At 38.3% G+C, this 18350-nt stretch overlaps 1 protein-coding gene across 6 annotated transcripts in view; it reads right to left on the minus strand.

Moving 5' to 3' along the window:
• NUP98 (nucleoporin 98kDa) overlaps positions 1-18350 on the minus strand; it is a 111359-nt gene that overhangs the window by 12643 nt on the left and 80366 nt on the right. For 5 of the 6 annotated variants that reach the window (XM_014540462.1, XM_005867135.2, XM_014540463.1 and 2 more), the window contains 8 exons: positions 17516-17680; positions 13631-13813; positions 12768-12924; positions 10914-11343; positions 8336-8565; positions 6635-6901; positions 2383-2540; positions 767-910 (listed from right to left, as the gene is read on the minus strand). In XM_014540462.1, the coding sequence (XP_014395948.1) occupies positions 767-910; positions 2383-2540; positions 6635-6901; positions 8336-8565; positions 10914-11343; positions 12768-12924; positions 13631-13813; positions 17516-17680 (1734 nt within the window). Of the gene's footprint in view, positions 1-766; positions 911-2382; positions 2541-6634; positions 6902-8335; positions 8566-10913; positions 11344-12767; positions 12925-13630; positions 13814-16817; positions 17681-18350 lie in introns of those variants that run through there. The other variant, XM_005867137.2, reaches the window with a different exon arrangement.

The following is an 18350-nucleotide window of genomic DNA, read 5'->3' on the forward strand; positions in this document are numbered from 1 at the left end:
CAGATATTTACATTACGATTCATAACAGTAGCAATATTACAGTTATGAAGTAGCAACGAAAATAATTTTATGGTTGGGTCACAACATGAGGAACTGTATTTAAAGGGCCAGAAGGTTGAGAACCACTGCTCTAAAGGAATGTGTCAAAGATCTGAAACTTAATTTAGATTGGTGACATATTCCACTTGTCTTCAAGGGACTGCCAAAGACTTCAGATAGCTCTCACTAATCCCACAACTTTCTTGCCACAATTATTATTACACTCAGTTTCTTTAGTGTTCTTTTACCTTGACAAATAAAATCAAAGAATAAAAATGGAGAGTAAACAAAAAAAAACACAAAACAACTGAAAAAATGATGGCATTAAACACAGTAATAATATTTTAACCTCCACACTAAGAAGGAATATGAAATGTGACATTTAGAAGAAAATCTTAGACCTAATTTGGGGCTATAGCAAGTTTGCAGTCAGGCAATATATCTCAGGGAATTCCCAAAGACAGCATTAAGAATGAAGAAAAACCCTCTCATTTGATGGGGGGGAAAAAAAGTCAGTTGTGGAAACACATCTTATTAAATGAAACAGAAGCAGATACTGTCCAGAGGCAGAAGAAAAGGAAAAAGTTTCTCATCAGATTTTCGAGGTTCTTGCCAACTTTATGGTATTTCCAAAAAAAGAGGAAAAGTATTATGAAATGTGAAGGTTTTTTCTCTGGCAAAAACAGCACTATCAGGATTGTTCCTTGGCTCTACTAGACACACATACCTGAAATGCTTCTTCATACATGTTGAGTGCCCTGGAAATGGAGGCTGTTGGTGGAAGCAAATACCAAAGATGGACGGCCAGGGAGCGTTTCCAATCCAACTGGGAACACACATTAATTTGCTTCTGCTCTGAGAGTTGCCACACCTGCAGGTAACAAAATCACATTCACAGCTACAAATTATATTTACCTTATTACTGCCCAGGTCTGCAAATTATTCACTTATTCAAATACTTTTTAAATAATCTAGATAACAGTGTTAATCCAGAAATAAAATACAGTTCCTAGGTGGCAGGTGATGGGGTGAATTTAGATAATTACTGGTCTGAGAAGGGATAAGAACCACTGAGGTCTTTGTATTGCGCACAGTTGCCAACTTCTAAAACTTAAAGATGTGAATAAATTCTGACCAAATTTTTCATTTTTGGAAATTAACTTTAAGATGGCAATCAGGCCCTAACCGGTATGGCTCAGTGGACAGGGCATCGGCCTGCAGACTGAAATGTCCCAGGTTTGACTCCGATCAAAGGCATGTACCTTGGTTGTGGGCTCGATCCCCAGTAAGGGGCGTGCAGGAGGCAGGTGATTGATCTTTCTCTCTCATCGATGTTTCTAACTCTCTCTATCCCTCTCCCTTCCTATCTGTAAAATCAATTAAAAAATTTTTAAAAAGATGGCAATCAGCCCAGCCCACGTGGCTCAGTAGTTGAGCATCACCCTATGAACCAGGAGGTTACGGTTCAATTCCTAGTCAGGGCACATGCCCGGGTTTCAGGCTTGATCCCCAGTGTGGGGCATGCAGGAGGCAGTCGATCGATCAATGATTCTCTCTCATCATTGATGTTTCTATCTCTCTCTCCCCTTCCCTTCCTCTCTGAAATCAATAAAAATATATTTTTAAAAAAGATGGCAATCATACAGGTAGACAGCAACAGAGACTTGTCTAAAAATAATTATGGTATATCACCCATAAAATGGAATAGAAGTGGCCATTAAAAGAAATCAGACTACTGGGCCGGTAAGACTCAGTGGTTGAGCATCAACTCATGAACCAGGAGATCACAGTTCAATTCCTGGTCAGGGCACCTGCTTGGATTGCAGGCTCCATCCCCAGCAGGGGACGTGCAGGAGGCAGCTGATCAATGATTCTCATTATTGATGTTTCTAACCCTCTTCCTTCCTCTCTCTGAAATCAATAAAAACATATTAAAAAAAAAATGAGGCTGCCCAACATGAAAAGTATTCATACACAAAAAGTAAAAAAAAAGTTGCATAACTATTATGTATAATTGACATTATATGAATATACACTCATGTTAGTATGCACACATGTATTTTAATATAAACTTAAATATGTCTAGAAAGACAAACAACAAATTAGTTATGTTGTTTATCACTATGATATGAGATATGGTGAATTTTAACATTTTTTATTTCTATATATCTAGTTATTTGTCTAGGTACATGTTGTACCTTTATAATTTTCCATTAAAAATTTCCACTAAAAATAAGTTGCTTAGGTTACATATAATGTATAATTTACAAAGACGGCTCTTTAACTTAAGCAATCTTGAATTTGAGAAAATGTATGTGAGTTTATGAGAAAAGAGGAAAATACCGGTTTTCCAGCCAACAGGGCAAAGATGCGCAATCTCTCATCCTGGATGAAGCAGTCAGCCTGGAGCTGATGCCAGTCTACCAGCTGCATGGTAAGCAGCTCCCGGACAGACTGGCTACCCACCAACTGGGATAAAAGAAGGGCAAGACGATGATCTCCTGTAAGAAAAACAGAAGTGCTCAGTGATACTGAGGATTTAGACTTATGATATTACTTGGGGGCATTACCTTATCTCTTCCTGCCCTCAGGACAGAGAATTGAACACATGTGACTGCTTTCCCTGTAGTGGCAAAATATTGATCAAGAACTCACCACTTTCTGCTTGGGTAGAAAATCTTCAAAGTAGGTCAGCCTAAATTACACATGGATTGTACAGTATACAGAGTTCACTGAAAGATCTACTATCACATTAATTCTGTGACCCTAGATAAGGCACTTCATCTATAAAATGGGGGAAAATAGCATCTGATTCAAAGGTTTGCAGTGAAAACTGAGATGGCAAAATTGATAACAAGCCCAACTAGAATGTGCTATAGGACAGTGAGAAATAGCAAACTCAAACCTAAAGGAAAAACGTGTGTGTATGATATAAAGAGAATGGTTGAGTCCTTTAATCTCACAGGTCTAATAATCTCTTTTAATAAAAATTTTTAAGTACAAAGGGCTGGGACAACAGTGAGTCTAATTAGCCATAATATGAGGGGTAGAATTCTGGTTTATGATGAGCTGAGAAAAATTCTCTGTCTCCTAAGTACAAACCTCCTAAAAGTCAAGTCCTTTTGTTTACGTATATGGGTCAGTACTTAAATGACTATTAAGTACTGCTCTCACAGAAACTAAAGCTCTCAGATCAAACAGTTTCCTTCATAAACTAAAGAGGCCTGGAGGAAAGAAATCATGCATCAGGACACATCTAGAAATGTGCTGCTAGGTCAAGCTGTTTCTCTGATGTATGTAGGTAACAAAAGAATGACTGGACTATGATTCATGCAGTAAGTGCTGAGCCCACCTGACCATGTGTTGCTAGTATTCTAGATGAAAAATAATAAAGGGAAAAAGTAAGACTATTTCTGTGTATCTACAGAACCCCAAAGAGAGGATTCAATAGCCAACAAATGTAAATATCTCGGGACACACTAAAGATGGTCAAATTCAGAGGAGAAACTGGCATGTCTTGATACAATAATTTAGATCATTTCACTTTGTTCTGATCATACAACCAACCAATCAGCTTCTGACAATTCTTGACTTTTCACACAGACTTTCCCATTGATGAGAACATATACTTGAGCAAATGGCAGGATTCTACATTACTTCCTTAAGTTGATTTAGTGTATGGTGTGAAAAAAGGATCTTTTTTACATGTGAATATCCAACCACCAAGCATTATTTGTTGAAAAGACTATCCTTTAACATTTAAATTGTGTTGGCACTTTTGTCAAAATTTACTAACCATAAGTGAAAGAATTTTATACTTGGATTCTCATTTCTGTTCCCTTGACCTGTATGTTCATCCTTATGCCAGCACATCGTCTTTATAGAATTTTTTCAGAAAGTGTTGATACTGTTGAGGTATTTTTTACAATTCCAAGTAAGGATGAGGACCTGCTGGAGATTTTGATACTGTGTTGAACATACAGGATGGGGCAAAAGTATGTTTATAGCTGTGAGTATGAAAAACAGAGTTTATGCTTGAATTATTAATTATTATGGTTTATTTTGCATATGAACAACTATAAACCTACTTTTGCCCTACCTGACAGAGATTAATTTGGGGAGAACAGACATCTTAACAATTCTGAGGTTTCTAATTCATCAGCGGTTCTCAACCTGGGCAGTTTTGCCCCCCAGAGAACATTTGGCAGTATCTGAAAATATTTTTGGTTGTCACAACTAGAAGGGAGAGAACTCTTGAGTAGATGGGCAGGGATGCTGCTAAATATCCTACAATGACAGGGAAGCCTCCACAACAAAGAACTGCCCGCTAAAAATGCCAATAGTGCTGAGGTTGAGATGTATCCCATGAACATGGACTGTCTCTTCATTTATTTAGATCTTTTATTTCTCCAACAATGTTATATAGCTCTCAGTGTATAAGTCTTACACTTTTGTTACATTTATTCCTTAAGTAATTTAGTCTTTCAGATGCTATTTATGGATTTTTCAAAATTTCACTTTTAGATTTTTGTTTCTGAAATACAGAAATACAACTGAATTTTATATATTGACCTTGAATCCTGAGACCTTGTTGAACTAGTTGGTTAGTCCCACTACCTTTTCTGTGAATTTCATAGCACTGTTTATATACAGAATCATGCTGGCTGTGAATAAAGACATTACTACCTCTTCCTTTATTATTATTTGTTGTTGTTAATCCTCATCAAGGAAATTTTTTCCACTGATTTTTAGAGAGAGTGGAAGGGACAGGGGAAGGGAAGAGGCAGAGGAAGAGAGTGGTTGCCTTCCACCGCACACTCCCCAACTGGTACCCAGGCACTGATCCTGCAACCCAGGTACTACCCTAGATCGGAAATCAGGACCAAGACCCTTTGGTGAGTGGGTCGATACTCCAACCACTGAGCAAAACCAGCCAGGGTTCTACCGCTTCCTTTTTAATCTGTATTAACTTTTGCTTCTTTTTCTTGTTTGAATACACTGGCTACAACAACGATTACTGTGCAGAAATGGTGTTCCCAAACAGGGTAAAATCACTCAGTCTTTCAAACATTAATTATAATGCCAAGCTGTAAGTTTTTCGTCGGTTCGCTTTGATTAATAATGTCATCATAGGATGAGTTGAAAAAATGCTCCCTCCTGTATTTTCTAGAAGAGTTGCAGAAGACTGGTATTAATTCATCTTTATAAATATAAAAGTTCACTTGTGAAGACATCTGGGTATGGGCTTTTCTGAGTGAAGATTTTACACTACAAACCCAATTTCTTTACTTGTTATGGGTCTATTTAGATTTTCAACTTTTGGTTGAGGTAGTTTTGATTAATTTATACTTTGCTATAAATCTGTCATTTTTATCTAAGTAGTTGAATTTGTTGACATAGATTTTCTCATAATATTCCCTTTTCTGTAGTGTTGGTAATGATATTCATTCTTTCACTTCTGTCTTTGGCAATTTGTGTCTTTCCTTTTCTCGTCGTCAGTGTAAAAATGTTTAACTTTTGCCCAGCTGGTGTAGCTCAGTGGTTGAGCATTGACCTAGGAACCAAGAGGTCATGGTTCGATTCCTGGTCAGGGCACATGCCTGGGTTGTGGGCTCAATCCCCAATGTGGGGCATGCAGGAGGCAGCCAATCAATGATTCTCTCCCATCTCTGATGTTTCTATCTCTCTCTCTCCCTCTCTCTGAAAGCAATAAAAATAAATAAATAAATAAATAAACAAGAGTAACTTTTGCCCTGGCTGGTGTAAGCGTCATGCCACGCACCAGAGGTCTTTGGTTCCATTCATGGCCAGGGCACATGCCTGAAGTTTCAGGCTCAGTCCCCAGTAAGGGGTACGCAGGAGGCAGCTGATCAATGTTTCTCTTTCTAAAATCAATAGAAACATTTTAAAAAATTGTAGTTTTCTTGATCATTTAAACAAAATGAACTTTTAGTTTTATTGATTTCTCTACTGTTTTTATGTTTTCATTTTCACTAATTTCTGTTCTGATCTTTATTATTTCCTCCCTTCTTCTACCTTTAGGTTTAACTTTTGCTAGTTTCTTAAGGTAAAAGCTTAGGTTATTGATTCCTGTTGGGTAATTTAACAGGTAACACTGGTTGACAGTGTTTAAGTACTCTATACACCTGATTTTCTGTTTAGTTGTTCTATCACTGATTGAAAGCAGAGGTAGTAAAGCAAAAATTTAATCCTAGGGTAAGGGGAAAAAAATAGTTTGTGAATAAATCGAAGGATCTGACTTCTGACACTCCTTAAGATCCTCTTCCATTACACTAAGTGTGCTGGTGAGCATAACTTTATCTCTTTAATGATTCATAATCTTTATAGCTTGATAGAAATTCTTGCTTATCTGCATTTTCTAGTTTTATTACAAGTGCATACATAGCATATAAAATTCAAATACTTTAAGTAAATTTAATGTTTAGAAGACACAGTCCCTATTCTGAAGGAACTAGCAATCTTCCTGGGAAGTCTATACTTAATACTCAGGATAGAAGACAAAAGCAAAACCATAATTAAGGAGTAGGGACAGTGAGTGGGAAGTAGGCAGAGGTATAGAGGACCATATGCTCACCTGATTGCTGGGCCAGAGAGCAAGCCTCACTGATCCTCTTGCCCGTGAGGTAGCTAAAAACAGCCTCCACAGGGTTGTCTTTCCGGGTTAAGGAGACCTCCTCCTCAATTTGAGGTGCGGCAGTCTGGGATAGCCAGCGAGAGAAAGCTCTTCTTCGCTCCAGAATCTGAATGTATTCACTGGGTTCATCCAGCTGGCTGTCAAGCTCCTTCAGGTGGCCCCATAGAGCTTCACATAATGTCCATGTTAGGCTCCACTGCTTCACAACTAAGGAAGAGACAGGAAATCAATGCTATGACACAAAGCCTTACAGTAACTACAGAGGGGGCATCACTCTAATTGTGGTGTAAAAATGCATAGATAACTACCCCAACCACTAAAGCTGATTTCCCTGAATCTGTCTCTACCTCACTCAGCTGTGTCTTATAAGGTCGAGAGGTGTGTGGTATAACTGCTTGCTCACTCTATGTTCCTGTGGTACTTACACAACAAATGTAACTTGATGCTCCTTTAAACAGTTTTCTCCAGCCTAATTATGGCTAAAATAATCTCAAATGATAAGGGGAAAAAAGTAATTTGATTTGATCAAATTCTGTTTACAAAATGCTTTAAAAACTATAAAGTGCTCTAAAAACTTATGAGGGCTTATTCTCTCCTGCTATAGGCACAGTTTAACATTTAGTGAGTTTAAATGATGGTATTCAAAGCACTTAAGAGTAAGCCAGCTCTAATATACAGGTGTACAGTTGTGAGTATGCAAAACAGTTTATTCTTGCATTATTATTTATTGTATTATTTTACATATGAACTGTAAACCTACTTTTACCCCACTCGGTATACAATGTGACTATATACTGGTAGTAGTTACTATCTTCATTTTACAGATTAGGAAGTGAGCTAGAGTGCTAAGTGATTTGCTCAATGTTACGGGCAGTATGTAGCAGAGCCAGGATTCAAACCCAAGTAATGCGTCTAACTCTCTACTCTTAACCACTATGTATATTGCCCCTCAAGAAGGAAAGCAAAAAGGAAACACTGTTTACAAGTATGTGTTGGGAAGATGACTCACATGTTTGAAAAGAAGACTACCGAAGCAAACACAAAGAACTGAACAGAATTCCTAAATGTGTGGTATGGAACATTCTAAAATAATCTCCATTTTTTCAATAAAGGTGATGTTATGAAATACTGTGAAACATGTAATTATGATTTTTCTGTTATTTGAAATAGTAAGTTCCCAAACTGAAAAAAGACCTTTATCAAAGTATTGGTTCTGAAAAACATGGTCACAATAGTTATAGAGAGAGGTCAGGAAGGGAGCTAAAAACACAAAAATTGTTGGGAAGACCAAGCAGTACTTGAGCCGGACATGGAAGAATGGGTAAAATTTAGAAAGGTAAGAGGGAACAAATCTCTCTCCCCCTATGTTCTCTGCATGGGGAAAGGAATGCAATTTCATAAATCCAGATTTGACTGGCTACAGTTCCTTTGAACAAAAACTTGTATATTAATGGCCATAAGAATAATTGTAAACAATGGTATAATTTTTCCTTGCTTGGGATTTTGCTCATCCAATTCAACTGTACAAGTGCTCAGGCATCCACCTACTTATTACATTGGCAGATTGAAATTTATCCTCCTATGTACACATATTCCACCCCTGTTCCTGAGATATCAAACAGAAGCCTAGTCCATACTTACTTTGTGCTTCCAATAAATCTCCCGATGCTTCCTTAACCCAATCTGCATAGTCATGAATGACAGCAACTCCTGGATTGGGAACAATGAGAGGACACAGCTCATCCACATGGACAGTGCTATGTTTTAATTTGAGCTCCAGAGGTATCTGGTATAACTGCAGGTCTTCATCCAGCTTCTTTTTTCTGAAACTGAGTTTTTCCAAATGAACTTTGAATGGGGACTCATTTAGGCTACAAGGGCAAATGATAAACAAGATAGAAAATAAAGATAAGACAGATGCTAGAATTTTCCTACAACCAAAATGGCTTCTTTTTATGATTACAAATAGAATGCAAAATATGATTTCATAGGATCAGTTAGACTTGGAACCCACTTCAGCATATATCTAGACACTATAAAATCCAAGGGCCAAAAATTGTGTGATACCCATTTCTCAAATTATACTTCGTAAGGTATCAAAAGACTCCAAATTAAGATAAGCATATAGTCAATCTGGACTTGATTCAATTTTTAAGATTGTTATTAACAACCACCAAAATATCAAAACACCATGCATAACGCAAGTTTAGGATTAACATTCCTAACTGTGAGTTTCAAAAGATGCTGTTGTTTATTTCTTCAAAGTCAACTTTAAAATCCTATATAATAAAAGCATAGTATGCAAATTGTTCCTTTGACCGGAAGTTGTCCGGGAATTTGACAGAGGGTGGGGCTGGCCGGGGGAAGGGAGGGAGTACCCAGTAGGCAGCTGGTAGCCACTAGGGACCCTACCAGTGCACGAATCTCATGCACTGGACCTCTAGTCTATGAATAATAGGTGATCACAGCCACTTAATCTGTAAAGATATAGCAATTTGTTATAATTATAAAAAGTAAATAGGAAACTATTATATATTTTACACAAGACACCTGTATACATACTGCCTAATAACTACCAGGAAACTATACTTGTAATCTGTATGGCATAATATAGAATATATATAACTATAAGCACAAATATGTAAAAATTAATAGTGGGGATTGTGTAGAAATATATAACATATATAGTTATCATCTGTCACCTTATTTCCAAATACTTATGTGTGGATTACCCACAATTCATATGTTCTTTTTATCAGGTCTAAGATACAGGATATGTTTAGCTGAGAATATACCTTATATATGAAGAAATGGTAAATATCTAAATGAGAAAATAAATAAAATGACTAATGTAATAAAAAGGATGAAGCCCAAGGAATACTGCAGCATTAGCTTTGGGTCTGTTACTTTTCTAACAAAAGTTTAACCACTAGATAGTACCTGTACCTTGATGGTACAAATGGAGTTATCTTACTAATCATTTCAGTTTTTAATTATACTAGTGGCCCCGTGCACGAAATTCGTGCACGGAGGGGGGGTGTGGGGGGGGTGTCCCTCATCCCAGCCTGCACCCTCTCCAATCTGGGACCCCTTGAAGGATGTCCTACTGCCAGTTTACAGGGATCAGGCCTAAACCAGCAGTCGGACATCCCTCTCACAATACAGGACTGCTGGCTCCTAACCACTCACCTGCCTGCCTGCCTGATTGCCCCTAACCACTCTCCCTGCCGGCCTGCTCGCCCCCAACTGCCCCCCCTGCTGGTCTGCTTACCGCCAACGGCCCTGCCCCCCATCAGCCTGATCAACCCCAACTGCTCCCCTGCTGGCCTGCTCACTCCAAATTGCCCCCCCTCCCCCCGCTGTCCTGATTACCTCCGACACCCACTGATGACCTACTCGCCCCCAACTGGCCCCACTGTTGGTCTGCTTACCGCCAATGGCCCCGCCCTCCATCAGCCTGATCACCCACAACTGCTGTCCCATCCTGGCCCGATCACCCACAACTGCCCTCCCCTCTTGGCCTCTAACCACTTCTATCTTGGCCCTGCCACCATGGCTTTGTCCAGAAGAACGTCTGGAAGGTCTCCTGGAAGGTCTCCCAGTCTAATTAGCATATTACCCTTTTATTAGTATTGATAGAGGCCTGGTGCACAGGTGGGGGCTGGCTGGCTTGCCCTAAAGGGTGTCCTGGATCAGGGTGGGGGTCCTGCTGGGGTGCCTGGCCAGCATGGGTGAGGGGATGATGGCCGTTTTCAGGCTGGCCACACCTCCGTGGCAACCCAAGCTCCCAGCCTCTTTTTTTCTTTTTTTTTCAGCGCGTCCTTGAGCAGAGGCCAGGGTGGGCTGGAAGCAGGTATCTGGGATTTATTTATCTTCTATAACTGAAACTTTGTAGCCTTGAGCGGAGCTCAGGTCTGGCCAGGGCAGGCAGGAAGCTTGGCTTCCTCGATCGCCGGGGGCAACCCAAGCCTCCTGCTGCTCCAGCTCCATGGCTATCGCCATCTTAGTTGGGTTAATTTGCATGCTCGCTCCTGATTGGCTGGTGGGTGTAGCGGAGTGATGGTTATTTTGTATGTTTCTCTTTTATTAGTGTAGATAAATATCTTCTGCTATCTAAAATTGTGCCAAGAATATATCTAGAAAGATTTCCTTATGATAAAAAGTTTTTTCTCACCTACCATGTTGCCTTTCTCAAAAAGAATAAGGAAATGTGACTCACGATTTAACAGCTACTGGGTTAGGCAGGAATCCATATTCCACAGAATCAGCAGTCTGATGATTTTCCAGTTCATGAGAGCCACTCAGCTGTTCTCCAGTATTAGCAAGAGTCCAGTTGGGTCCCCAACCAACCCGAAACGAGCGTCCCATAAATAAGGCCATGTCCATCAAAAGTTTCCCCCTGCCATAGGTAACAGACTTTTCAAGAGCGACCAGGCCTGGTTGTCTGCGAGTTCCCACTGTTTTCAATTGGACCTCAGGGACAGGGCTGGGTACTGTAAACACAGAGGTCAGGGGTGGAGGGACAGACCAAGCAGATGTGGATGGGATATTCATCAACGATGATGTTCTGGGAGTGCGACATTCTTGCACAGAGGCACTTGGTGAAAAAAGAACTCCACTTGTAAATTTTGATTGTAGTAACCCACCAACTAAAATAAGGGGAGGGGGGTAAAGGCTATTAGAAAATACAGACTATTGCTTCTTGAACAACAATAATCAGTGAGTTTGAAATTATAGTTTTACCGAACTAACTAAATCAGATATAGAAAACCAGAAGCAGGTTAAACCAGATACTGTAGAACTTACTCTTCCAACCAGAAAATCAAGGTAGAAATTCTCATGATATCAACAATAGCAACATTAATAATAAATACAACTACTACTATTTAAAAAGATTATCTAGCATTTATCTGTAGCAGACTCTGCATAAGCATTTGTATACATTGTTTCATTTCATCTTTCAATAACTTCATTGAATGAGGAATATTATTATCTTCATTTTACAAGTAAAAAAACTGGGCCCAAATCCAAATCCACAAAGCTACTAACCTGGGAGGACTGAAAGATGACACCAATGCTCATGCCCTTTATCAGAATGCCAAATATAATGGTTTCTTAGTCAATATGAAAAGCTTAGTAAGATCAAAATTCAAAGTCCTACCACTGTAATGCTCAATGCTAGACTTAAGGAAACAGACCCACTGAGGCATCTTGTAATTGTGATTGTACATGTGCCTTTCAGAATACAGTTCTTGTTACTATTGCCTGCTTTCGGATTTTTATATGGTTCCTGTCTAAAGCAAGGAGTCAGTTATTGAAATATGAGATTTTTATGTAGTGCCATCATGAAAAAGATTTGTAAATGTTTAACTGATGCTTTACTAGTTAAAGTATTAAAGAAGGAAATTTAATGTATTAAGGCACTCAAAGAATTGAAAAATAAACGTTTAATTTTTAAGACAACATAAACAAATCTCTTCCTGGTAGTTCCTCCGCTTTTCAATATTTTCACATTACATTTGCTATGTCTTTGTTGACAACAGCACTCCATCTCTAATCTCACACACATAGATACAAGCCCACTAGAACAGGGAAAGTTTTAAAAATAAAATATGTAATGACTTCCCTGAGAGTCTGGCAGGGTTTAGAGAAAAGTAAGAATCTGACAAGTTTTGTGCATTATGAGAAGCAACATTTGCCCCTAAAAGGCAATAAGGATAGTGTCAGAACTGCAAAATAAGTATAGTGCAGGACAACTTGCTATTTCCTCAAAGGCCTGATAGAAATTAGAAAATTTAAGATGATCTGATTCACACTCATAAGCAAATGAAAACATAAATCTAAACAAAACACAAATGCTTTTTTCTCCATATAACTTTTCTGTTGGCACCAATAAAGCAAATCATGGTTTTTAAAAACTGGCCCCACCTAACAGATATGTATGAGTACATTTCCTCTTGGCATCCTGGTCATAGCCATTAGGAGGTCTTTGCTAGAGAAGTTGACTTGATTAGAAGATAGATGAAAAACAAGACTTTATGGTGTTCTTATAAAATAGCATCTTTTACAGTACCTAATGAACGGGATTTTGATGAGTGGGATGCTGAAATGGGGAGTCTGGGAGAACAGATTTCTTGAGAAGTATCTGCTTTAGAAGGAAGGCGGCTGAAGCGTTGATCCAGGACCATATCTGCATCTTCTTCATCAGCAAGCAATGATGCTTTCATGATCTAAAAAGGCAATATCTATAGAATGAATGTGCTCCCCCAAATCCAAAGGCCATAAAAGAAAAATGCAGTTAACAACCAATAAATCGCTCTGCCTTAAGGTGTGCCAGAGCAGAAATAACATTTGTATAACTGACTCAATTACACTTGTATGTACCTGAAGGGTAGAAGTTATTAATACTCCTCTTCCTTTGTATTTACAGTCTTACTAGGGCCTGGCATATAGCATCACTCGCTCATTTGTTAAATGAATGATGTCAAAGTCAAACATAAACCAAAGGCTAACCTCCTAACAGGCCAAAAGACATGGGCAGGGGGAATTGAGACAGAGCTTAAAGAAATCTGCATCTACTAGTTTTGTTTTGCTTTGAACTTTTAGCTTTTGTGGAGCACTTTCAAGAGCCTCAAAACTACTTTGAAGTAAACAAAGTAGTATTTTATATAGAAAAACCAGTGCTCATAGTTATTAAGTGACTTGCCTAAAGTCATATACTACTATTTCTAAAACTGGGATTAGAGTCCAGGCCTTCTGATCTCAACCCAGCCTTTCCTCCCCGAATGGGAAAATAAGGCTCAAACATGGGCCATGTTTTTTCTTATTCCAGTGAGCACTCAATGCTCTTAAATGAAGGAAGACATCTGATGCTATGCAAGGGAAATAAATATTAGTTTGGCTTCCTGTTGTAGTAGGGGTGGGTTAGGAGTTCACCTGTAAGACATGTGGATTAATTCCCAGTGAAGATGCAATGTGTGTTGAGGCGGACACAGGCTCCTGATCCTCAGGCACGCTCTCTTCTAACATGGAATCCAAAACTGGCTCCTGGGTGATATCTACCATGTCACTGTCCAGTTCCACAACCCTCCCTAACTGCTCCACCTCTGGGCTCTGGCTCTGTAGACAGCAGAAAGATCAGGGAAGGAGCATTAAATTACACCAAATAGACATAGAGCTTCAAGACATATGTAGTTTATTCAGAATATGGTAGGTAGTTTATTCAGAATATGATATCACAATATTAAATCCTGACCATTCTACACAAGAGGTAGCATTTTTGCAAAAGATTTAACAATTATCCAAAAATCCCCCCTAAAAGTACTTGGGATCCAAATGACGGTTCATAGAATCACCTTTTTGTAATATCATTTTCCAGTGTACACAGGGTCACACTGCCTTATAGTCAGAAACCATTGGGAAAGAGAATAAAAGGCACAAATATCAAAGTCGCCAGTAACTGCATTGTTTTTAAAGAAAATATTTAAAAATAAATTTCTAGTTAATACAATGTGTGGCCTGAATTTATCTTTTGGGTGATTGAAACCTAATGTCAGCTGGACTCTACCTGTGCAGTACAAGGACTGTCTACTGTAACTTCCCAAAAGAGGAAACAAAGTAATATTATCAGGAACAATTTTAATCTGGGAATAATTCTTTTATGTTTAAAAGTGTCAAAAGTTGCCCTAGCCAGTTTGGCTCAGTAATTAGAGCATCAGCCCATGAACTGAAGGGTCCCAGGTTCAAATCCAGTCAAGGGAACATAGCTCAGCTACAGGCTCCATTCCCAGCCCTAGCCAGGGCGAGTGTGGGAGGCAACCAAGGATGTGTCTCTCTCACATTGATGTTTTTCTCTGTCTCCTCCCTTTCGCCTTCCATTCCCTCTAAAAGTCAAAGGGAAATGTATCCTATGGTGAGGATTAACAAACAAGCCAAGTGTCAAGAGTTACCAAAAGAATGACTGCTCCCATTTATAATTGTAGAAAAATTGATGTCTGGGTACATGGTGAATTACTAGTTAAGATGTGACCAATCCCCAAGGACTGCTTTAACAAAACTGGAAGCTAGATAATGGTCAAAAGGCAAAGATGATACTATATTTTACCTACGGGGGAGGAGGCTACAGGCAGATCTGATTATTTCTATGCTTTAAGATTCTGGAGAAAGTCTGGCCAGTATGGCTCAGTGGTTGAGCTTTGACCTATGAATCAGGACACAGTTTGATTCCAGGTCAGGGCACATGCTTGGGTTATGGGCTCAATCCCTGGTAGGGGCTTGCAGGAGGCAGCCAATCAATGTTCTCTCATCAATGTTTCTCTCTCTCTCTCCTTTCCCCTTCCTAAAGAAAATCAATAAAAATAACATTAATATTTGAAGCAAACAGGCTTGTGTTCATAGATTTTATATATGCATAATATATAAATTACATAAAAATATAAAGTATATATTAAAATGTACTGGATAACTTTAGATAGCTGCCATTTTATTTTTCAAAAAAGTATATAGGTGAAATGGAATTTTCTTCTAAATCCTAACCACTAGCCCTAGCTGGTTTGGCTCAGTGAATAGAGCATCGGCCTGTGAACTGAAAGGTCCCAGGTTCAATTCTGGTCAAGGGCACATGCCCGGGTTGTGGGCTCCATCCCCAGTGGGGGACTTGCAGGAGGCAGCCGATTCATGATTCTCTCTCATTGTGGATGTTTCCATCTCCTCTCTCTCTTCCTTCCTCTCTGAAATCAATAAAAGATATTTAGAAAAAAAATCCTAACCACCTTTTTCCTTCAGAATACCTTAAACTTACTTGAAGGTATTGATGCAGTGAGCTAAAAACTAGATCTCAGATCAGCATTTTGGAAATAATGTTCTAACTACCAAACAACATTTCTGTAACTGCCCTAATTCATCTACGTAAAGGTTTTTCTGCTAGAATTTTTCACTAATTTAAAAGGCATAAAAGAGATTACATAAAATTAAATCTTTCCAGAACCTGCAATTGTACACAGGGAAGAAGAAAACAACAGCCTGAAAGAACACTGTATCATGGAAATCAACATCTCTAAGAAGGCCAGGTGATGGTATGAAGATAGCCCTCTTGATTCTGGTATGAGAAGACTTGGCTATCTATTCCCAGTTCATGCAGAAGGCTTAAGTATTCTCATGCCAAATAAAATGTAGGTCTTTGGTACTAAAAACTGTGCAACCACTGGGAAATATGAACAATTCTCTAGAATCCCACCTTATTGTTTTAATACCGTAGCCTGTGCATCTAAACAACTCTATCCATTTCTGCTTCCCCTATCCAAAAGGTCAAAGGCCACCCACTTCCTCCATCAAATAAGATATCTGAAAAAGACCCCATATTCACTATACTCTCTTTGCCCATTTTGATCCTTATCACCTATTTTTCCTAAACCTTGTTCTGAAATATTTTTGGTGCTCCGTTTGTCAAAGAGCTCTCACCTACTCAAGTGTCAACACGGGATTTATAATTACCTGTTACTAATTGTGTTCTGGAATTTAAAAAGCCAAAATCACTATTTGTCAATTTTCATCTGTCCACAGATGAAACTTTGCCCCACAGCTATATTTTTAGGGTTCTCCATATTACTTTTATTGGTAGAAAATAAGGCTACCTGACTCTTATCCTAAGAAATACATATGTTAAGATCAAAAAACACTTTGGAAAGAGATTATAAAACTATATGATTCAGATAAAATGAACATGCAAAACTAGAAAACCAAATCCATTTGTAGCATTTCTTTAGTTCAGAAGAGATATCTTATGGGTATTTTAAATGCTATAAAGATTATAAACATAAAAGTCAATATAGTTCCCATCTCCCACTTTCATCACTCGCTCCCCTTCACTCTGTATGTGCAAACATGAACATACATACACAAAAATATCCAGAAAATGCCTCCTAATTATTTAATAAACCATAAAAATTGCACAAATCAGCAGCTGTTAAGAATTATAGCATGGAAAATTCCAAAGATTCTGCTTTTAGCAGCTGAGAGGTAGAGGATTCTTTACAAAGTAATTCTATACCAAGTTCTCTTCTTTGAAGGAGTATGGCAGCAAAAGAAAAAAAATATTTTGTAACTTGATTGAATATAAACAACATTCAAATGAAAGTAAATCTTTTATAGGTGGCAAAACTACCTGATATTTAAATTACAAACCTTTCCTTACAAGGACAAAGGTTTATGCTGGTTTAACAATACTGAAAAAGAGTATGATACAAATAATTGCAATAAACAATGCAGCACCTACTTTCCCCAAGCCAAATAATTTGTATTCTTAAAACTTTATTTTCATAAAGATTATGTATTGTTATAATACAAATAACAAGATGTTACCTGAAGTGAACAGCTCGAGAAAAATGAAGTTAAAAACCCTTGCAGAAAGACTAACTGAGCTTTTAAAAAAAATCATGAAGATAAAGAAGATTAAACTTGCACATCAGTAGTCAATAAAAGTAGGATTTACTTTGCACCAACCCACACAAGCAAAGGCTATCTTAAGTTGATCGCTGAGCAGAGAATTCAGCAAGTCCAAATGAGAGGGAGTTGTTTAAGAAAGACAATCTGTAGAAGGAATGATCCAAACAGCAAGAATTCTTTAAATCTCTCAAGTAAAAAAAAAACAGATGCCAGCACCACCTCATGCCCGCCTCCCTTATACTTGTCTCAATGTTATTGGCAATATATTTGTACTCTTCAAAGGTCCAGGGGGTCATAAAACAGCTTTGTACTAGCTGAATGACTTGCTTTTAACTTCTGTATCATGGATTCCATTCAAATTCACTGTCCTTTCTCTACCTGGGGTGGAGGTGCTGGTTTGCCATTAAGAGCCATCTGGAATGGTGTGTCCTGGCCTGCAGGAGGCAAAGCGGCCGTCTTCAACTTCTTTGTACTAGTTTTGGATGGCCGTTCCTCTTCCTCTTCATCAGAATCTTGAAGGCCATACTTAGAAAAATGGGACACCTAAGGAAGAGAAGAATCCAACAAAATCAATTTTAACACTATTATTCAGAAGAGCTTCCACAATATTTGTACTTGCTATCCTGCAAATTAGCTAAAAAAAAAAAAAGGTATAAAAATTTTATTTAGAAAACAATGAAATGTCACTTTACTGTTTTTCTAAGATTTAGATGATGTTATGATGTTTGATGCATATACTAATTGTTCACATAATTACTAAACATATTAATAGAGAAACTGAATCCACAAGAGCCATTACTATTTTCACATCAATATACTGGCTAGTTGTTCTCTACCACACAAGAACCTTGAACAAGTGAAATAATCCAATTGGCAAAAAAGAAACCAATTAGTTAAACTATCAAGGAAGGGAGGAAATCAACCTCCTCATCCCAGATATCTTTAAAAGACTGACAATTATTTAGGAAGAGTTGATCTGTTAAAGAGACAAAAATTCTGCCTGTGTCCCTAAATAATGCCACATATTAGAAAATCACACCTTAGAAGTATATCTAAATGCTCAGAGGATGGAGAAGAGGATTTGAATTGTAAGCCCATCTCTATATATAATCTACACTAATAAAAGAGAAACATGGTAATTAGCTTACGACCGCTACCCTTCCCATTGGCTAATCAGCATATCCTTATGCAAATTAACTGTCAGCCAAGATGG

This window comes from Myotis brandtii, unplaced genomic scaffold (assembly GCF_000412655.1).
Source record: "Myotis brandtii unplaced genomic scaffold, ASM41265v1 scaffold244, whole genome shotgun sequence".
Taxonomy (NCBI): Eukaryota; Metazoa; Chordata; class Mammalia; order Chiroptera; family Vespertilionidae; genus Myotis; species Myotis brandtii.